General features: G+C 38.4%; 1 protein-coding gene across 5 annotated transcripts; it reads left to right on the top strand.

Moving 5' to 3' along the window:
- The first annotated feature begins 728 nt into the window (after positions 1–728).
- On the top strand, positions 729–22,164 carry ZNF800 (zinc finger protein 800). Of its 5 annotated transcripts, none has more exons than XM_074827661.1 (6): positions 729–829; positions 1,619–1,726; positions 3,974–4,069; positions 7,715–7,858; positions 10,750–12,499; positions 21,996–22,164. In XM_074827661.1, the coding sequence occupies exons 2-6, from the start codon at positions 1,666–1,668 to the stop codon at positions 21,997–21,999; spliced, it is 2,055 nt and encodes a 684-aa protein (XP_074683762.1). In that variant the 5' UTR covers positions 729–829; positions 1,619–1,665; the 3' UTR covers positions 22,000–22,164. The 5 variants fall into 5 exon arrangements, with proteins under 5 accessions (XP_074683762.1, XP_074683760.1, XP_074683763.1 ...); XM_074827659.1 differs by lacking the exon at positions 21,996–22,164 and adding an exon at positions 13,909–15,601; XM_074827662.1 differs by lacking the exon at positions 21,996–22,164 and adding an exon at positions 13,905–15,601.
- The last annotated feature ends 473 nt before the right edge of the window (positions 22,165–22,637 follow it).

Here is a 22,637-nt window from a genome sequence, read left to right as displayed (position 1 = left end):
TCCTTTCCTTCGGCGAAAACTAAGCGTTCACCAACCCAAGCTGCTAAGAGAAGTGCACTAAGAGAGCCCAGGACTAAGGACCTGTCTGGAGCCGCCGGCTGCCTGGCCATTCACTACAGCGCACCGACGTCCTCTTCCCGGTATTTGGAACACACATCCCTCGAGTCTCTCTCAGGAGTTTTTTCTCCAGGTATTGAAAACACTGATCTATCCATTTCACGGTGCATTTAGGACAACAACTGGTGTTTTTTTTTAAAAAAAACTGTGATAAAGCAGACCAGGCTGAGTCGGGGCAGAAGTGCCACCTCAGGAGACGGTGGCCGCTCCCACTGGTGTCCGAGCACCGGTGCCCTCACGGCAGCTCCGCAGCTCGCCGCGGGCAGGGCTTGGCTGCGAGCCTTTCTCCCCGCACGGGCAAGGACGGGCCGGTTCCCGCCGAGCCCTCCGCGCGGCGGCCAACCCTGCCGCGAGGCGCTCCGCCCCCGGCCGCCCCCGTGACTCCCTCGGCGAGGGAGCGCCCAGCCGCGCCGTCCCGCCGCAGCCCAGCGCCTCCGCCCCGGCCGGGCCGCCCGCCCGCCCCCGGCCACCCCCCGGCCGCCCGGCGCGTCCCGCCCCGCCCCGCCGCGTGCCGCTGCCCGGCACCTGTGCGGCCCGGGCGGGGGAGCGGCGGGCGCGGCGCCTGCGCAGTGCGCGGCCCCTCGCCGCCAGGGCCGCAGTCACTTCCTGCCCCTGTGCCCATCCGGCTCCGGGGTCAGCGGCCGCCGCTCTGGCGGGACAGGGGAGAATAAAGTTTTATTCGGGGAGGGAGAAGCCGGCCGTCCTCTCCCAGGTAGGGGCTCGCCCCCGGCGGGCCGCCCGCCGCGCCCTCCTCCTCTTCCTCCTCCTCTTCCTCCTCCTCCTCCTCCTCCTCCCCCTCCCGGCGGCGGCGTTTGGCGCCCGCTGTCACCTGCTGGCCGCCCGCCCCTCCCCGCCCGGGCTCGCGCGTGGCGGGGCGGCGGGCGCGCCCGGCTCTGGCTCCTGCTCCGGCTCCTGCTCCGGCAGTGCGGCGGGGGGCGGCCGGCTCGGCGGCGGGCGGGCTGCGGCCGCTGGCTGTCGGGGCCGCGGCTCTCCCCCGCTCCCGCGGGAGCTGAGGGACGGCGTCCCGGTGGCGGGGCTGCGGGAGGAAGGCTGGGAGGTGGGCACGGAGCGCGGCGAGGGGCGGCGGGAGAGCGGCGCGGTGGGAGCCGCTCGCTGAGGGGGCGCTGGGCTGGGCTGGGCTGGGCTGGGAGGACGGCGGCTGGGCCGGGGGCTCTCCTCCGCCGGGGGCTCCCCTCCGCTGGGGTCTGTCCTCCGCCGGCCGAGGCGCAGGTGGCGGCGGGCCGGGCCGGGCCGAGCCGCGCTGGGTGGCGGGGCCCGGGTGGGAGGGAGCGGAGCGGAGCGGCCGGGCTCGCCGCGGCGGCCGTTGCAGAGGGCGTTGTGAGACCTGCTGTAAACAATGGAAACTTTCCCCTGCGCGAAGGGTGCCGCTGCCTCCCGGCCTGCTCCGGCGGTGCCGTTGTAGGAAGTGGGTGTGCGAGGTTAGCGCCGTCCTGAGCCGCCGGTTCTTCGGGGGTGACGGTTAATTTGCTTGTTTTAGCAGAAACGAGCTGCTGGATGTAGAAGGAAAGTAGGTCCTGCGGACGGAAAATGCCTCTAAGGGACAAGTGTTGTCAGACTGACCACCATCACCATGGATGCTGTGAACCAGGTACAGTGGTGTGTGATGCTTTGGCTCTTTTACTTATCTCTTTCCTTAAAGCCTTGTGAAAACTGTTGTGATGTTGCTAATGCGCATCATTAGTGACGGTTTTGGATATAAAAAGTTTCTGAATTTTGTTTGGAAATGTTTTTTTGCTATCTTTGAACTGTCATGTTAAAATTATTTCAGGAAGGTAATTTCTTAGTTCCTGCAGTAATCCCTGAGCCACCGCACGGGCATTGTATGCAGTAAGCAGAGGAATGCAAGAAATTGTGTAAAACAACTGGCCCTTTTGTTTCCAAAAAGTTCCAAGTTCATCAGAGCTCACCAGAGTAGGTGTAAAGTAAAAACATAAACTGCGAATGCAAGAGATTGCAAGAAACATCACTTTACAAAAAAATCTGAATATTCACCTACTCTGGTGAGCTCTGATGAACTTGAAGATCTTATTCTCAGAGGAGAAAAAAAATCCCCCAAGTCCTGAAACGGCTGTTTGTGTTCCACTGCTGTGTGATATGGAAGGTGCCATTGGTGGAAAGTATAATGAATACTTTGAAGCTTCAGCCAACTTGCTAGATTTTTTGAAGTTGTTCTGCCTGCTGTTATAGTTGGTAGCCCAAAAGGAAATTTGGTTCCTTTCTTGTTGCCTTGTTGAGTTATTTGGATACTTTCACTTGTGTTTTGAAAAGAAGGACATCAGTTTGGGGAATTGGTAGTTGAAAGTGTGAGCATGGCAACTTTGATTAATGCTCCTTTAATTAAATGTAATTTGAGAGTAGGTATTGTTCAGCTAGTAGAAACATTTCTTTGTGTTTAAGATGAAATGGTTTTGAGTTGTTCTAATGCTTTAAAAAAGCTAAAATGCTTTTCTTGCCTTACAAATAACAGTGATGTGTTATGTCTGCTTCACGTATGTCACTCCTCTTGATGTCAGTGGGTGTTGCACATGCATATTAGAGGCAGTATACAAACCAAAATATACTATTTTGAGGCATAGGGAACAGGCTAGTAGAATACAATATGTCATTGTGTTAGAGATCCCCAAACGATTAGCTGATTTGTAATGGTTGTTATGTGTTCGTATATATAATGGTATATTATGGGGCCAGCATAGTTGAGTGGAGTGTTCATTCTATCATCCCTTTCTTAGACTGCTTTTCTTTCTGATGTTCTTTTCAGCTTGAATTTATTTATAACCTTACATTTTTTAGAACATCTTTGCTGTCAAAATGTGTTTAATCTATTTGCACTTAATATCTCTAAATAGTTTTATACTATGCCTCTACGGCTCTTTGTCAAAAATAAATGTCTTGGAGATGCTCAGTTCTTCATTTAAAGATGTGAACCTTATAGTGGGGTTAAAAATCAAACCAAATGGATAAGATAGGAGCTGATTTATGAAGTACAAAGCTAGTTATTTTGTCAGTAAAAAATGAAAAAGAATACCTAACTAATGATTTTGCAAACACATACTGAATAAATGCTCTTATTCATTTAAATTCGGTTTTCCCTCTGGGCAAAGCTTAATTGCTGTATGCATATACAGCAATGGATTGCTGTTAATTTTCATATGCATAAATACTGCATATTGGAATAACTAATAATCATCCTGATCAATAAATGTTCAAGTTTCAATAGAGTTTACAAAGATTGTGATGTGGAATGAACTTTCAAAAATAAGGTATTCAGCAGTTTTCTTGAACAAGAAGCATTTCCTGAATGTGGTTTTATTGGTTAAAAATATAATAATAGCTATTTCTGGTATATACCTCATAGTTATGCTTGTGCTTTTTTTCTGATAATCACTATAAATTTGGATTCACTGCTTAGGTGTGCATATGCAACATTGAAATCGCATAGTATGCTGTGAAGTGCAGTATTTGGTAATGCTTTTTTGTACATCTGTTTCGGTTTCAATGATAGGAGTCAAATAGATTGTTCTGGGGAATTGCTTTAACTAGCAACTCTAGTGAGTTAATTTGGTTTTATATATTTATATGTTTTTGTGTTTGATACACATAGCTTTGAATACACATTTTCTTCAAATAATCAAAATGACAGCAAACTGTCAGAAGGTATCATGGCTGGAAAATTCAGTATTGACTGTTTTTTAATTCAGTGTAGATTGAATTTTTGACTTTTACTGTAGCCCTGGCCTTTCTTTTTACCTAGCTTACTGTATGCATAGAAATCTGTAACTTCATAAAAGTCACCTAAGTGTTCTCTGATGGTTTCTTATCCTTTTATATATTTCAGTGCATCTGTTGGAACCTGGTGATCCTCCGTTATTACAGCAGCCTCTGCAAACATCAAAATCCGGTATTCAACAAATCATTGAGTGTTTTCGATCAGGTATGAAACTATACCTGACTTAAGAAAGAAGTTTATTACCTTGTTATAAGAGTTATGTATATTTAGTGTAGTAAAATAACCAACACCCAACTTTCTACATATTTGCAAACTATTTGTAGGTTTTTGGAATTAGGCACTGTTCCTTTTAATAAGGGTTTTCATATAAAGTAGTGAAGATATAGCTCCTGCTGTATAGTTATCTTTCAGAAACATTAAAAATCAGTTTGTTGTCTTCAATTGTTTGTTGTGTCATCCCTCCTGCTGTTATTAATGAGTTTATCCTAAATCTCCTGAGATAAAGAGAAAATTTAATGTTTGCCTTGAACTTTTTAGAATTGCTTTATCAAGGTGTTCCTTGATTGTTTTCGGGAGTTGCAGTACATAGCAACGAACCTGAGAATAACAACTGAGCGTTTGGGTGAGCATGCAGAAATGATTGAAATATTTAATGTTTTCTAGCTGTTTCTATGCTTCTGATATGGCAAACGAACATTTTATTTTCACAACCCTTGGTGCAAGAACACAGCAGTTACTACAGAAATTAAAACAATCTCTTTAATGCTGCTATCTCTACGTTTCTAGATTTTTCCACATAGAGCTGTTATATATATGTGAAATGTTTCATGTATAAATCATCTCTGCTATGTAATGGGATGCATGTCTGGGCTGAGTCTTGTAAAAGGGCACAGTATTTAAGTTCTCCACTAGCGTTTCAACGACTTAATACAAGAAGAAAAACTGGATGTGAGAGCGATCATTAGTAACCTTTTTTAGTTGGGTTGAGGCCTCAGATATGCGTGGCAGCCTTCTTTTGCTTGAAGCAGATTAATGAAATCTCTACTGGTAATAGCACAAACTAGCTGCTAGTACTCCGTCTCTGGGCTGCTTCCAGATTGTCCTTGCTGACAGGTGTTAAACTAATAGTTTACCTTGACATCTTCAGCCATCTTCACCAGGGCAGCTGAACAGAAGGCAAAAGGACTTGTACCAAGATTTTACTGGTTAGTTTTGAATAAGCAACATTTCATTATGGAAAGAAACTTTTGATGCTTGTGGTAAAGAAATAGAGATTAAAGCCAGAGTATTGTCCATAACTATTTAAGTGGTTTTAGCAGAAGCTTCTGTCATCCAAAGCATGAATAACAAATTAATTTGAATCTAAATTTTTTTTCTAAAAATTAAATTGCTTGCTAAAGGTATAAACTGGCATTTCTACCAGAGAAGTGTTCGCAGTAATCAATGTTCTGTACTGATTTATTGCAACTATGATATTATTACAACAACATCATTTACAAATATTAATAGAATTTGTTGAAGTATCACCTGTCCCAACTAGATGTAACTACAAAATAGAGAAGGCTTCAGTAGGCTGGAGGCAGCATATGCTGGTAGAAGGCTGGCTGCTTGTTGCCACAATCTGCATTTGGTGAAGGAGATGATTATTACTTTATTTCCTCTGCCTGCTGCATCCACAAAACCAGTGGATGTTTTAAATTTATTTGCTGTTTTCAGAATTCCCTAAAGGTCTACAGTTTAATTCAAAATGACTTTTTTTTTTTTACTCCCACCAGTGAAAAGCTTCATAGTTGCATAAAGATGGTTTGAAGCCAGGGTGAGTGCTGTGTCATCTAGTCTGACCTCCAGTCATAAATCCTTTAATCTCACCCAGTAATTCTTAAGCCCAATAATTTGGATTAGACAAAAACATTTCAGTCCTGAAAGGAAAGAGACTGAAATATCAGTATAACAGGAGAGAGAGAGAGGGACTTCTGTGTCCCTTGATTGGGAAATGCTGGAGAAATAGATGACTTTTGTTGTTGTTGTTTGGGGGAGGGGTTTGTGGCTAGGGCATGTATCAACAGCATGGCCAAATTTTATTTTATTGTGTCCTATCACCAAATTGGAGGCCTTTTGTTTGAATTATAGTTTGGTAACTTACTGGAATTTATCTACATGGAGCATCTTCAGTTTTGTTCACCTGGGTTTTTGTCACTGGTTTTCTTTATATGTAGAAATTCAAATGCTGTTTGGTGAGATCTGAGTAAACAACTTGCTTTTGGGGGAACTCTGTGCAATTTTTAAATTTGGGGTTTTCACTAAATCTAAATATTTGTCCAGTAGTCTGTAAAAATACAGGTCAGATGATGGTGAGGTTAGTAACACTTGAAGAAAGAGCAGTGAGAGGAAAAGATACGAGACTAGGGCTGTGGCCCAGGAAAGGCATAGGAGGGGACAGAAACTGGACGGTAGTCTCAGATAGTTGAGTTTGGGTTCCATTTTTAAGCATTTGTTAAAGAAGGAGAAGACACTGTGCTTTGCTAATACTCAGTTGTAAAAAATTTTGTAGTACTACTATCATGCCAAGAAATGAAAAGTTGTCTTGCTAAGGCCCACTTGTATTGAAGAACTATTAGTTGTTATAAAATTATTAAGGTTTGAAAGAGTTTTGTTTGGGAAATAGTTCTGCGGTGTGACTGAGTTTGATCTTTAAAAGGAATTCTTAAGAGAAGTGTCTGTGGTGACAGAAAACTTGAACTTCTATTTCAGCTTGAAGAATGTCTTGATGCTGTTTCATAGTTGTCTGGTATTATTTATTCTTGGTCCAGTTTCATTACATTTTTGCTTGTTGGATTAATTTTGATTAATTCCATTATAAGGAAAAAATCAAGATAGAGAAGGCAGCTGAATTTGGTTAGCTAGTGTTTCTTTCTCATTTGGAGTAGGTAAGTATTCATCATTTAGTAATTCATTGCTAATTGTAATTCATTGCTAATTGTAGGTATTATGTTTGTAATTTTTGTTAGATGAGAAGTGAAGGAGTGGGTTTGGAATGTAACTTAAACTCTGAATCCTTTTGCTCTTTAAGCAAGGCAGGAGCTGGAATACATCAACAGTGCTAGATGAATCTATCTTTGTGGGGGTTTTTTTGAATATACAATGTATAGTAGTCTGGAAAACCTACGTATTTTGTGACACTGCCTATGTTTTAGTAGAAAAGTTTCTGACTTAAATTACATGTATTTTCTTTTCAGCAGGCTGAAAATACGTATACAGTTCTACTTTCTTGCCTAAGTATCATCATCTTGATCTTAAGTCAGATATCTAGACGTAGTAACATTTCTTGTTCCGTTACTTATTCTCTTTGTTTTATTGTATGCTCTTACCAGGTGCTGTTTCTACATGAAATAGCTGTATATATCATGTTTTCTTAGCACTGTTGGGTAAGCTTAAAGAAAAAATTTTGCAGGCTTCTTTAAATGTGCTAGGTGCTTATTCTTTCCTGTTGGGCATTGCAGCAACCAGATAATGTAGTATGGACTTCCTAACGTTAGCTGTTAGTCTTTATCATAGATCATCGTGCTTTCCCTGTAAACTGTAATGTTTGTAATCCTTGACTTTTTTTTTCCAGACTAGTCTTGTTTTCATAGTGAAACTTTGGAGTATGTGTCATTACATATGTATCATCATATGTATGAAACTATGGAGTATGTATCATCAAACTTACAGTGCAATGAAGTAGCATTAACACAAGATAAAATAGTGTTATAATTGTCATGTTTTAAAATGTTTCCACTTTCATGGGATGATGTGAGTTAAAAAATGAACAGAAAACCTTCCTTAAGTGTAACGTTTCTTTTATTACAGGAACCAAACAACTTAAACATATCTTGTTAAAAGATGTGGACACCATTTTTGAGTGTAAATTGTGCCGGAGTCTCTTCAGAGGATTACCAAATTTAATTACTCATAAAAAGTTTTATTGTCCTCCAAGTCTCCAGATGGATGATAGTAAGTCTTACTAATTGAAATATTTAATAAAGCTGTCTGAATTGAGAAACTTACCTTTCTGTACCATTTATACAAACACACCAGAAACAAAATGCAAAAAAAGAAGTGGAATATTTCAAATATGTAGATCTTTTATGGTAGTAGAACTTTTGTGGTAGTAAAGAAGCTACAGCACTGACTTAATATGCATTAGCAACGAGACCTATGTCAATGTCTTAATTTGATAGCTAGTTTATAAATCCAACCATTCAATGAAGAGTGTCACTGTTAATAATTTTCATTCCTCCTTCCCCTTTTTCTTTCCTGTCTTTCCCTCTTTGCCAAAGGACTGGGAAACGAATCTCATAGAAAAATGTGGATCTAACAAGACTTTTCAGTTTTAGATTAGCATAGCTCTGATGGACTTCAGCTGGATCCTATAAAGTGGTTTGGATCAATATCTGTAATTTTCTCCTGTGCTTGGGAAGCACTCAGTGTCATGGATGCAGTCCTTTAGTCTTACTCATTCTGAAACGCAGACTAATTTTGCCACCACCTCACCTTACACTGCTTTAAGATACTCTACGTGATCACACCTAGCCGACCACCTCTGTTGTAGAAATTAAACTTTATTATTAAAAGAAAGTAACTTAAATGATGAGGAAAAAATAAAGAAGTATATTTTTGTGGAAAAATAAATTTATTGAAGTCTCATTCCAGTGATGACTTTTTGTCGATCTGAGTAAAGCTGAATAATTTGGAAATGTGCCAGAATACAAAAATGTTTTTTAAAGCTTTCTAATTATCTGGATCTCTTGACTAGATCAACATAGGTGTAATGAGGATTTTTCTCTCCTGATGAATGCCTTCCTGCCTCAGTATTTCAAAAATTAGGAATGAAGAGATTTACGTAGGTGATTCTTTTCCCACATTTTGTCAGCTAGTGTTGTAAAGGAGAAGGTGAAAAGACTAGTACTGTCACCTTCCTTAAATGAGTGTGCTTGGCCAGTTGCAGAAAGTCACAGAGCTTATGTATGAAAAGGGACAAGTTGTATTTTCAAAGCATCTGACTTGAATGGGAAAGTTTCTAAGCAAAATAAGATTACCTTGAGTAGAGACTTCCCGTCCAGCTCCTGACATTCTAACCTTCATTTAATTGGCTGGTTAGCTTTCATATTTCATTGTTCACTAGAAGGGGTGCAAATGAAGAGGATAATACTACATGCTCTGAATAAGACTATATAAGTACTTATGTTTTATATAAAATTGAGCATGATGATTATTGAGTAAAGTGGGAGTTTTATCAATAAATAAAAGATAGTGAACAAGAGGTAGGAATAAAAGTTCAGCATCCCCATGATGAAAAATTCCAAAGACTATTCTCTGATGACTTTTTAGAGACGTATTCTGTTAGCATAGCCATTAAGTAGACTTAAAAGGTGCTATAAAATAGTAAGAACTTTTTACCCTTGATAAAAGTTATATAGATAGTCCCTTTTGAAACTGACTGGAAAAGATGTTAAAAAAATCTGTGTCAAGAGATGAGTTCTAAGCAACAAACCAGCATATTTCTTGTACTGACACTCTTCATGCATTGCTGGCAGCGTGGAAGGAACAACCCTGACTAAGTGTGGGTTTTTAATTAGCTGTTACCAGGAATCACATCTTCAGATCATCGTGGATAATTTTGAACTGTATCATCTCCATGCCTCACCTTTTTGCTGTAGCACCCTGGCTTCTTAGTTATGCCAATGCAGATGCTTAGTGTATCATGCTGGAAGCTAGATTAGTGAACTAATTTGGCATTTAAAAATAAGATATGACTGAGGCATGTAAAATCACAAATGACATGAAGGTACATGGGAACAATCATTTTGTTTTTCTTTTTTTTTTTTTATAAAAAAGGAAGTTACCAGAAAAATTGCCAGAGAGTAAAATAATCAGTATTTCTGGTAAAACAAAGGAAAAAACACTGCTTAATGTTGTGGTAGCCAATAATATAAATGCTTCAAAAGCATTTGAATGAACATTTTGGAAACCAGGTGTATTGAAACAGTACTTTAAAGGCAAACCTCAGCTTGAGAAGTTTACTGACAGCAGACAAACCAGGAGAATCCCTGTATCCTTCTTTCTTGCTTTTTAACTCTACTCCAACTCAGTATCGGGGCAGAACACAGGATGGACCTTTGGTGAACCTCAGTGAAAGTTATTCTTTCTTAAAACAACTTCTGGTTCAGTTTTTATTGTTTTGAGAAATTAGTACAATTTTTTTCCCTGATAATATAGGACTTTTCTGTCCTTAACATTTAGTATCTTGCTGTATCACTGAGCCTGTTAATTGCTTTGGTATTAGTAAAAGCTTTCCTTGCCCCAGAAGTTAAGTTCTTCCTTATCTACTTATATCTTCATGCAGTGCTCAGGTTACACAGATGTTTCATTCTCTTTTAAGGACTGTTAAGAATTCAGAGAGAAGAGCTTATTTCTGGTATTACGTTCCTTTATTGAGAGTGCCAGTTTCCAGCAGCAGGAAAATCAGTTTCTAATGATACTTCAGGCTTAGTTGCACACATGCAGAACAAGCTCAGTTGTATGATGTTATTTTTATAATTGATACAGATTTTTAAAGATCAGTTTAATTCCAGGCAAACTGATTTTTAGTTTAGGTGACTTTTGCATTAGCATTGCAGAAGGGTGTACTTCCAATATTGGCTTTTAATAAAAAAGTAACTTGTACTGATGTGATAACAATGATTACTCAAAGCCTCTAAGTATAAATGGTCAGAAATATAGTGCAAATACAGGATTTGTGCAAATTTGGTGACTGAATTGACACAGTAGTTAAAAGATACTTTGAAATTGAAAGAATTTGAAGTTACCAAATCATTTAAAAATACCTTTGCCTTTTTTCACAGACCTCCCAGATATAAATGATAAACAGAGTCAAGCCATAAATGACCTCCTGGAAGCAATCTATCCAAGGGTAGATAAGCAAGAATATGTAATTAAATTGGAACCTATAGAAACTAATCAGAATGCTGTATTTCAATATGTATCAAGGACTGATAGCCCAGATGAGAACATAGAAAGTAGTAGTATCCCTGATCAAGCTCCAGTACAGATACAGGAACCCAGCACTGAGCAACCCAAGACTGTTTCAGCTCCAGCCCCAGTCCCAGCTGGGGAGATTGTAGAATTACCTCCTGCTGATCCTGTTACAAACAAGGTGATACCTACTCCTGAAGAACAGCCTCCAGCAGTAAATCCTGAATTGGACTCTCTGGATAATTCTGATTTCGGCCACCAGTTGATATGTTGCCTTTGTAGGAAGGAATTTCATTCCAGACGCAGTGTACGCCGGCACATTCGAAAAGTGCACAAAAAAAAGATGGAAGAGCTAAAGAAGTACATAGAAACAAAAAAGAAACCAAATCAGTGCTCCACGAAAGGACGAAATAAGAATGTTCTTGTAACATTAGGTAGAAGTTGTCCTGTATGTTATAAATCATTTGCTACAAAAGCCAACGTAAGGAGGCATTTTGATGAAGTTCATAGAGGATTAAGAAGGGATTCCATTACTCCTGATATAGCTACAAAGCCTGGGCAGCCTTTGTTCTTGGATACAGTTTCTGCTAAAAAATCTTTTAAGACCCGAAAACAAAAGTCGTCTTCAAAGGCTGAATACAATTTAACTGCATGCAAATGCCTTCTGTGCAAGAGAAAATATAGTTCACAAATAATGCTGAAAAGGCACATGCAAATTGTTCACAAGATAACTCTTTCTGGAAAGAACTCTAAAAGAGAGAAAGGACCCAACAATACTGCCAATGGCACAGAAATAAAAGTAAAAGTTGAACCAGCAGATTCTGTAGAACCTTCACCCCCTTCCATTGCCCTTTCTCCGCAGAATGAATTAAAGGGAACAAATCATTCAAATGAGAAAAAGAGCACACCGTCAGCACAGAAAAATAAAGTTAAACAGGACCCTGAAAACTCTAAATCAACCAGTAAATCAACCTGTAAATCAACCACTAAATCAACCTCTAAATCAACCAATGCATCTGCTGCAGGTGGCCAGCAAAAAACCAGGAAGCCAAAACTTTCAGCTGGCTTTGACTTCAAGCAGCTTTACTGTAAACTATGTAAACGCCAATTTACTTCTAAACAGAACTTGACAAAACACATTGAACTACACACAGATGGAAATAACATTTATGTTAAATACTACAGGTGTCCACTCTGCTCTTATGAAACACGTCGCAAACGTGATGTGATAAGGCATATAACTGTAGTTCATAAAAAGTCACCACGCTACCTTGGGAAAATAACTGCAAGTTTAGAAATTAGAGCCATAAAAAAACCAATTGATCTTGTTCTAAATAAGGTGACTAAAAGAGGCCCTCAGAGGGATGAAACAAAACAGATTGGTTCAAAACAGGATGTCACCTCTAATTCTCCCAATAAAAAGTATGAAGGAGCTGATGTTGGCATTGAAGTAAAAGTAACAAAAAACTTTTCTCTGCACCGATGCAATAAATGTGGGAAAGCATTTGCCAGAAAAGCTTTTCTAGAACATCATAAGAAAACCCACAAAGCAAATGTATCTCATTCACCTGAAGAAAACAAAACCAAAGGCAGAAGTACAAGATCTAAAGCTGTTGTCTGGTGAGGAAAAAGAAAATGTTTTGTCTTTTTTTACAAAACAAGACCACTGCCTTTCTTTTGCTGTTGTTGATTTATTGCCGAAAATATACTTTTCCGTAGATTTTATGGTTTAGTGGCTTAAATACTAAGGTAGATGTCAATTTTATTTCTTAAATTTTGTTTTTAGTTGTGTTGGAAAAGAGTTAACTTCTAAATTCGTCATCGTAGGAAGTTGAAATAGAATATAGATTATACTGTACCAAGTCAACTCTTTAAATTGTCTTAAGGCATCTATTGTAATCAAGCTAATATATGTACATTTCTAAAATAGTAATTTTTTTAAATTAACAACACTTTTGTTTGGTTTGAATAACTTAACCTGTTAATTAACCTCTCTGTGACCCAGTTGAAGTACTAAAGGTACTACAGTAAAAGTTGTCGACAGAAAAAAATCTCTATGAATTTATTGGAATTACCATTTGTGCTTTTTTTTTGTTTGTTTGTTTTTAAAATTTTAATGTGTATTGCCTATGCCCTGTCAACAAAAGGACGTAGAACAGTTTTTTGGAATGTAGTTTGGATGCTTAATTGCTTTGATTTAAAATCAGTATGAGTTAGGTGCATACAAACACCTTTAAAATTATAAAATTTAGGATTTGATTATTTTAATGCTTTTTTATATAAGCATGGGTTTGGGGACTTCTGGTCATTTATTTTTTAAATGTTTGAGTCTCATCAAAATTTTTTGGTTTAAGCCTAAGTATGTGTAGAAGTCTGGGCGAGAATTTTCTAAACTTCTGCTTATATGGTACTCTGGGAATTTTTTTAAACTTGGAGGGGCTGTATTTGTAGTTTCTCAGTTTTCTATAGCCTTCATGTTAAAGATGGCCTGTTCTTAAAAGGACCTTTTAAAAAAGGAAATAACGTATGTATGCGGTCAGTTTGTATTTCAGAATGACTGGCTGATACCTGAAGGTTTGGGGATTGTACAAAAAACTATATTGAAGAGAGACAGTAGTGATACCTATAAGAGTTTTTTAACATCCTTATTTAGAATTATCTTTCTAGCATATTTGGTAAAAGAAAACCAAGTACATGTGCCTTGTTCTATATTTCAACTCTGAAGTGCTGTTTCCCAGGAGGTAATTTGATTCGAGTTCAGTTTTTGTAGTGAATTGACACCCAGATATGTTAAATTGTAATCTGGTGCTTTTGTGACTTTGTAACAAATCCTAGCTAAGTGGGACGGAACTTCAAAAATTAACTGAGCTGGACCCTGAATTATGCTGAATTTAAGAGGAGAAGTGACTTCTGCATTTTGATCAAGAATTGAAAATTTAGCCTTATAAATTATTTATGTTGTGTAATTTAAAATGGAATTATATGGGTAAACTCAATGTATTAATTTATTCCCATTTCTCCTCAGATAGGTTCAAATGATGTTCGGAAAGTTTGGAGTTCGTTTGAATGAAAAAGACTTTAGCTTGTTGTTGGAACCGCTAATATCTTGATGGTGGTACTATAAGGGGGAAATATTTTCATAAGCTGTTGTTTTCTTACTAAATTAATAACCATTCTGACTGCTCGTAGGACAGTGCCTCCTCCCATAACGCTGAAGTAGTTGAAGTGCACATGTGCTTCTAAATTAGCAGTTATCTCTATGCAGTTGAGGTTTGACACAGTATAGAATGAACTTTCTGAAATTAAAACAAGTACAGAGGCAAGTTAATGAACAGCAGCTTTGGAAGAAGATTTTTGTTCCTCATTTAGGAAATCATCTTCAGAGAGCTCATCGTGCATACTGGTCCTCCCTGTAGTGCTAATTGATGAACAGCTCTTAAGTTTTTTGTGATACTCTACCTAGGCAAATGTTGTGTTATATACTGTTTTAAATTTATTGCAAATGAATGTATAAGAGCAAACAATGTAGTGTATATTGGCTGAATTGTACTAATTTTTAGTATTTGCCATAACATCAGTTTGTTCATATTGACTAATTTCCCAGTTCTGGGACATTCTGAATTTCACTGTACTGAAGTTGCTTCAAAGCTCTCCATTTTGTTTCCATATGTGGTTCATAGGAAAACTTTGTAAACATCTAGGAAGTTTACAAAAATATCCACATTCCTCTATTCTTTAATTTTTTTAAAAAAGTTATACACAAGCACTTTAATGATAGTTGCAGTTTATTTTTTCAGTTTATTTTTTGAAAGATCAACACACTAATGTTAATATGAAGGTAGTAAATATTTGCTGATGTATTATAGACAGACAATCTGTGCACAACCACTTATAATGTTAGCTTATTTCATTAAATATTAATAAAAAGGGAGGATAGTATGGGAGAAACTCAGAAAGTTTTTTCTCCAAGATCATGAATGACCACTATAGGTAGCACTTGACCTTGTATAATTTGGAAAATGTTTTAGATACCTTTTTTTAACCTTTTAATCAAGATTATAGTAAAACAGTTGCATGCCTACCATTATAAAATTCTTGGCAGGTTTCATGCGTCAGTGGTTTGTGGGTTTTTTGTTTTGTTTATTTTTTTACTTTTTAGAAAATATTTTGTTTAGTGATTTGTGTCAAATTGCTACAATTTGAAAGGTATTGTACATCAGAAGAAATACTGTGGTTTTTTTATATAGGTTCACTCCCTTACTTAGGGAGGTGCCTCGTGTTCATATATACTTTTTGTATAAAATATATCTAAAAATGTTGATCACAAGATCAGGAGTAAAAATACTTTTATGGATAGAGAAATATTTGGCCCTGTTAGTGCATTGCACTAAAAATACTGTGAATGGGAACTGGACTGTAGCTATTGCTCAAAATGTTCTATATTGAATGTACATGCTTTTGTTTGGATAAATGTACTGTATTTGATGGAAAATAAAGCAGACTGGAAATCACTTTTAAGTGTGCATAAACAAAAAGATGTTGTGTTTGTAAACCTGGAATATCTATCACTCCACAATCAGAAATTACAATGTTTGCATATTTGTAAAGTTTTACTCTTTGATCACTGAAACTAGTTGTTTGTAATATTTGTTGTAATAAATGTTTTTTTTGTTATTAAAAGTTTGGCACTTGTGGAGTGAACACTTCTCCACACTGATGGTTGACCCTTGCTGTATTTTTAGACAACACTGTTGATACTGGCTTTTTGTTCCTTGTAAAGGTATCTCTTCCTTAACTCAGCAAAGCTTGTTTTTATTATCCTTTTAAAACAAAAGTGAATATTAATATTGAGGGAGATAGGCTATGATGGGGTTTTTTACTAAGAAAATAGGGTTATCTCATTTTACATTGCAAATAATGTTGGTGGCCATCTGATGTTACTTCTTTTTATGGTTGGAATATAAGAGAACTGCCATAACTATTGTTTATTCTTTTGTAAAGGAAGACATCAAGCTATTTATGTAACTGCATTTTAACTAATGTTCCTGAATGCCTGTGGATTAAGATTAGGAAATTAAACTGCAGGCATAGTTATAGAACAGCTGTTCATTTCTCAGCTAATACTTGTGGTTTCTGTGGTCTGTTCTGGGTAAGTGTCTTGACAGTGCAGTCTGTGTCTTGAAATATGTGAAAGTGAAGTTACTTCTATTTCAAAGGAAAGCTTTCTTCTAAAGGATCTCCAGTTCTGCATCCATGTAGATAAACAGCTACAAAATTGTTTTGTTCTGCTTGAAGCTTTAGGTAGCATATTCCTTCTTAAAGATGTTGCTCAATAATTTGCAGTTGCCACAATGTTTTTGGTTTGTGGTGGGTGTTTTTTTTTTTTTAATATCTTCCCATGAGGTTAGATCTAGTGGGTAATTGCTCATATGAAGCACAAGTCTCCTTTTCATTCTGACTTGTGGAATGGCTTTGTTTTTCCCTTTTTCCAATAACAAAAATAAATTATATGCTTATGATGGACTTGTTTAATTTAGTGATTTTTTTTTTTATCTTTCCATGCAAACATCTTGCAATGGGAGAAAAAAATATAAAGAGAGAAGGATTGCTAATTATTTCTTTTATTTCACACAATACGTATTTTTTGACAAATTCTGAAAAGTTGTGATAAATCTTTGAATGTAGTCAAGATCTGTGTGGGCACTTAGCTGCAGGGTTATGCATTAATGTGTCTGGATATGAGTTTTTAATTAAGATGCACTCTTGTATCACTGATAAGGCATATTGATTTGGCTTGTTTTGCTTGGACTAGCCAAAGACAAATGTAAATTTTTTAGTGGGCCCTCAGAATTAAGGTTGAGTCTTGTTAAAGAGATTTTTATTCAGCATGAATGTGAGATACCTTACAGAAAACTTTGAGGATGGTCTAAGCATTCTGTATGGAAGCCTGTCTGATTTTTTTTTTTTAAGTGATACATAGATTCTAATCTTAAGGCTTTGAGGAGCTAGCTTTAATTGATGTGAAATCTTGCATAAACAAGTGAAACTGATACTGGAGGTATCAGACTTGCTGAAGTCTTAAAAGTACTGGCTTCTGTCTCAAACCCACCATTTCTTCAGTTAATCATCTCAGCTGAGGGTGTCTGGTCTTCCTGGTTTTGGTTTTTTTGTGTTTAATTTTGGAGTGTTTTCTATTTTTATGTTTTACTTGTCTTTTCTGTCTGGAATGTTAGATTCCAGGGCTTGAAGTCCTTGTAGTGTTTGGTCTCCTCAGTTTTATAGGAGAATTAAACAAAACTGTAGCTTAGATAGTTGATGATCCTTATCACCTTTTTTTTTTTTTTTTTTTTTGATTGGCTTCTTCTGGGATGAACTTAAAGCTACCGTGTGAAGGATTTGTGTGACTGGTCAAGCGCTTGAAGTACTTTGAAAACATTTTGACTGATGGCTGAAGGATCTGTGGGTAGATATTTCACATCATTCCCTTTTGCTGAATAGTGAAATACAACAAAAGTAGACCAGTATGTTGGTTGAGGGATGAGGGGTAGAAGGGTATGGGACCTCAATAACTATATTGATGGGGTGCCCCTGGTGTTTGTGTTAATAAAGGAGACTTTCAAGAGGGAAGGGACCACTGACTGAATAGAAAGGTTTTTCCACCCATCTTGAAAAGGGAAACAGAGGGGAAGTGAATGATGTGGAATATGTTTTAGTTCCCTTTTGTAGGGAGCTTGCTTTCCAGTATCCCTCAGTTACAGTCTTAAAGTAGTAATTTCATAGACACAAAGTGGAATGTAATTTGAAAAGTTAGGATTGTTTGAGTTCATTGGTCCCTCTGGGGATTGGCAAAATACCGGTAATCTTAACAAAAGTGTATACTTGGAACTATGTCTCGAATGAGGAAACAATATCACTGACTGGAGGATTTAGTGGGAAATGAAGGTCGTCTGAGCCTTTGATAGCACATAGGCCAAATACATTTTTCTTCAAAGTGGATTAAACTATGTGTTGTTTCACTGCATTGCTAGGAGCAATGCTGGCATGGTTGTGAAGTCTGGATGGCTGAGGAGGATGTGCTCTTGTATCTTGCTGTAATGTTATTTTTCAGAAGTAGATTTTATGGTGTTTTTACCTCAGTTATAGGTAGGATTGAGGTTCTCTGTGTCGGTGATCCACTGCACTAAATTTATTAGCATCTGGTAATACCAGTATTTCTTTGTGGTGATGGTGGTTGTTTTCCTGCCATTTCAGTCTTGGATTTACCTTGGCAACTTGGATTTACCCGGTCTGTCCTCTCAGCACAAGTCTTTCTGGGGTAGTAGCTAGTTCAGCTCTCTTGGTTGAACTGGATTTTCTCTTTCACATTGCTTATGTGCTTTGAACGTGGGAGTTAGCTCCTTTATCAGGGGCAAAACAGTCTGCTTTGATGGTCTTCCCACCACCGTTGATGTTACCTAAAAGAGTTCAGTGAGCTCTGGGGCAGAATATAGACCAAAAAACACAATCTGTTGCTCAGATGTTTTTTTCTCCAGGATGTTGTGGTTTCACAGTTCTCATCAGTTTGTGACTTTCTGCAGCAAACAAAGGGATGAGTAAGATGGTTTTAAGTCACTGTCTTGTGGCAAGACAGGTCAGTTGCAGCTTAGACTTAAAATAGATGTGGATGTGCAAAACACAGTAATCAATTTCCTTCATAACAGTATATCTAAATCCATACTGTCACTCTCTTTGAAGAAACATAAGTACCCAAGAATGGACAAGCCTAAAATGGTCACATTCCATCCTTTAAATGTGTAAAGCTGCATTTTTCATCAAAAATGTATTCATGATATTGGCAGGTAACTGGAGATAAATACTTTCTCTCAGATAGAAAAGTGGGAACAGCTTTCTCAATTCATTGAGACATTTATCTGCATGGTGTCAAACTGGTAGTAGATTAGATGGTGTCTGGGTTCACAGGGTTTAAGATCAGGTGTATGTGCTGGCTCAGAGTACTTGTTTCCATTAATATCAATGAGGAAAATAAGGTACACACCTCTGCTGACCTTGCTCAGAACTGAACAGGTTGTGGGTGACTTTGTTCTTTTTTATTAAATCTTAATAGTTAAATACAGACATTTGCTCCTTAAAGAACACTTGCATATGGTAGACTTATCTGTGCTATTTCATATTTTTCTCTGTGCCTATGTGGGACTTGGGAATGGATAAGGATGTAAGTGTTGACATATAAATAAGGATGCACAAGACGATCTTTTTGGTATGCTGACATGGAGTTGTGCATGTGTATGTAGCAAGTCAGTATAAAAATGAGAAAGTTGAGAGACTGTTGATGGGCTCCTTGAGGAGAATTTAGATAGCAAGGCTGAGATATATATCCATTTTTAAATGATGGGGTTGAGTTGACCAGAGCCGTGAGGTGAAACTGTCCCACATTTTCTTTTAAATGGCTACAACAGCAGCCTTCCAGCCTGTGAAATATGGATGCTATTAGAACATAAAATATTAAAGTAAAGGAATAATACTTTGTATCGGAACAGAATCTGACAGTTTAAGTGTAAAAAACATTGAAAAATCAAGCTCCTTCTGCCCTCTTTGCATGTGGGTGTCATTCTTTCTAGTATGAGATAACTTTCAATGTTCTTCTAGTTCTCACCAACTGCCTGCTGTCTCTCCTGAGGTTTGTCAAAGACTTTTCCACCATGACTGCAGATTTTTATTTTGCTGCAAGTCTTTTATAAAAGTCCACTAGTGTTATTGCAGGCTCCCTCCTTCCCATGTTTGTTCAGCAGCCTGGAGGCATCTCCCAGCTGACCATGCCCAGTTATCCTTATGGATGGAGCAGTGGAAGTATCCTCTTCCTTGCTTCTACTTACCAAGGGGCAGTGGCAGCAGTTGTCCCATGGTAACCCAGTGTCTCTTCTTAAATTTTTTTCAATGTAGCCTATACATTACCTGCGTCCTCACTGCTTGGGGACAGAACTGTTGTGGAGAACCATTTGGAGACTGATGGTAATGCAGAAATATGCCTGTGAGGGGCATCTTCGGTCATGTGCACTGATGACTACCCTCCTCTCTTGTCTTGGTGTCCAAAGCTAGAATTACTCCTGGTAAACCTATGACTCCTGTAAACGCCCTTCTGAGGGAACTGCCTTCCCCCCATGATGTGTCGTTATCAAGACAAGACAGTAGGCATACACTCTTGGGTCTCATCATTGACATAAGAGTAGTGCCAAGGTGGACTGTTCTGACTTGAGTCTTCAAGAATTTAATATACTCTTCCTACAGTCCATGACTGGGGACATCTTGGGAACATCATAAGCGTTTTGTGGGGTTTTTTTGTGGGAATTTTTTTGTTGGTTTGGGGTGTTTGGGTTTTTTTTGAGAAAATGCATTTTTTCTTGATGAAAAGGTTAACTCTACCCTTGACTAAGTGTCTGTCTGGGTCCTATTTTGGTGATTGATCCATTTTAAGTATATTGTGTTAATGATTTCAGAACAATGAATGCCTGGGGTAGATGCACAAACATCTTTTAAAGAATTTTGGCTGCAGTGCTGTTCCTAGAAACTGAAGCCAACCATTTGATTTTGCAGAGTCCTATAAGTGAAAACGCCTGCAGCTGGTATAGAAAGTATGTTGGAAACACGCTTGGAGCTAATAACAAATTAGGCATTATGAAAATGGTCTTCCACACTTAAAAGATTGAAGGGACTATTTTCTTAAATGTCAACAATGTCTAGAAGATCAGGGTGGGATCAGTTGCATTTGTGCAAGCCATAGTTTTTGCATCATGCAAACATCTCATAAATTGTACTTTATCTGGCTGTTGCTATTCTGAGTTAGTTTAATTATCATTATTTCATGATTCTAACTTTAGAATTTGCTTTTCTGTTATTCAAGGTGATAACTGGAGATATTCCACTTTGAAAAGTTGTTTTCAAATTTTTGTTTTCAGTAAGTTGTCTTCTAGTTCACAGTCATCAGGATGCAATGATAGGATGTTCATTTTCCTTGTCTTATCTCTCTGTAAATGTTAACTAACTGATTGCAGCAATGCAGAGTCAGGTACTCAGTTATGTTTTGAGTGAGATTTCCTTTCAAAAAGGAATTTAATCTTGGAAAACATGGAGGATACCTTTGAAAGTCTTTGTGAATGCATGCACAGCCATGGACTAACCCATGGTGGTAGGAAATGGCAAGCAAAGGATTATAGTTCTTGGCTTTAAAAACAGACTAACAAAGTTACTTCTGCATCTTGAAATATAGAACAATATATTTTTGTATCTTGGAGCTAATTTTCTTATATCAGAGTGGTTTCTAATGCCTACAACAGTGTAACACAGGGCAATGTAATCTAAAACTAGTAGAACTGTTAAGATAATTTTTTGAACAGGTCTTTGGGGGGCAAGGCTTAATATGTGAATAAGGATCTCTTAAAGGAGGAAAGGATAAAACTAACTATGTAGCTGTGATGTCCTGTAGTTGTGCTACTATAGCTAGTTCTCTCATTCTTTCATAAAAAACCTCTTCCTCTGTGGAAGGTGCTTGCTGTCTTTTACTTGTTTCTATCAAGTACTGAGGTGGTCATCTTCTTACTCAGCTGTGTACTGCCCAGTTCAATGTTAATGTTTTACTGTTTGGCTGTGGTTGTGTTATGCTGAATTATTTATCTACTTATTATTTTAGCTTCTTTAAACAATTTATTGGTAGTAGGATTTTTTTTGTTGTTGTTTTTTTTGTCTATTATAAAAGCTGTTTTGAAACCCCTTGGAGTTTGATAATGTTGGGTTAGTGATTTTTTTCTGGAGAGTGAGGTGATACAAACACCACTGATTTGGGAGTTTCAAATTTCGTTATGGAGTCTCCTAGAAGGTGATTTTGAAAAAGGCAAGGCAGAGCAGGGCGAGATCCAGGCATGAACAGTGTGGATCCTCTTATATTTATGCCTGTAAAAATATATTAGAGAAACAGTTGCCAGGAGTAATGTTTCTCTCCCAGCACTAGGTACCTAGTAAATGACTTGAGATCTGCAGGCCCTGTCCAGCCTTATTTTTCTCACTATTTCTGTGTGCCTGAATCAGAAGTGAAGTGCTTATTTTTCTCTTGTTTTTTTTTCAGGTGAGGTTTGATGCCCTTGAGTTGTTTTCTCCATAGTCATTAACTTGTCATTCTGAGCCAGTGAATGGTAGCACATAACTAAATTCAAATCCTTAAGAAATCCTGGTTTCTCCTGCTCTGAATGAGCTTGCTGCCTGTGGAGCTGCACCTTCTTTTTATCTTTGGAGCAAAAATAAATGAATAAATAAATAAAATTCAGCAGAGTAACTATGAAACTATGGTAAGACTCATGAAAGCACTTGAGGCTTGGTGTATTTGTTTGAACTGCTTTATACTAAGCACATGTAAGAGGATTCCTGCCCTGCAGCATTCACAATCTTAAAAACTCATTTTGTATTCACTTTGGTACAAAGAGTGAAGGGCTTTGGGCAAGTGTTTTGTGTGTGGACAGGAAGGGCAGCAGGACTATGGTTATTATTAAGTTGTGTCTATCCACTGCCATACTGCCACGTCCTCTTTCCTGGACCAGGGAGGTGTTGGAAGAGGAGTGGGAAGACCCTGAGCCAGAAGGAATCTGGCTTTTGGAGCAGTGGCTGCAAATAGAGCAGCAGAAAGTCTTGCTGTGAGTGGTGGGCATGAAGAAAATTGGGCAGAGCAGTTCAGAGACGATGAGGAATAAAGGCTTTTCAGGTCTATAGTGGC

This window comes from Strix aluco, chromosome 5, assembly GCF_031877795.1.
Source record: "Strix aluco isolate bStrAlu1 chromosome 5, bStrAlu1.hap1, whole genome shotgun sequence".
NCBI lineage: Eukaryota > Metazoa > Chordata > Aves > Strigiformes > Strigidae > Strix > Strix aluco.
The sequence above is the reverse complement of the archived record's forward strand: the minus strand, read 5'-3'. Positions and strand labels throughout refer to the sequence as shown.

Excerpts from the sequence above, each read along its gene's own strand:
- ZNF800 (XM_074827659.1), top strand. The coding sequence starts at position 1,666 with ATGCCTCTAAGGGACAAGTGTTGTCAGACTGACCACCATCACCATGGA. Across the intron at positions 4,070-7,714 it reads CATTGAGTGTTTTCGATCAG|GAACCAAACAACTTAAACAT; the intron begins GTATGAAACTAT and ends CTTTTATTACAG. Across the intron at positions 7,859-10,749 it reads AAGTCTCCAGATGGATGATA|ACCTCCCAGATATAAATGAT; the intron begins GTAAGTCTTACT and ends CTTTTTTCACAG.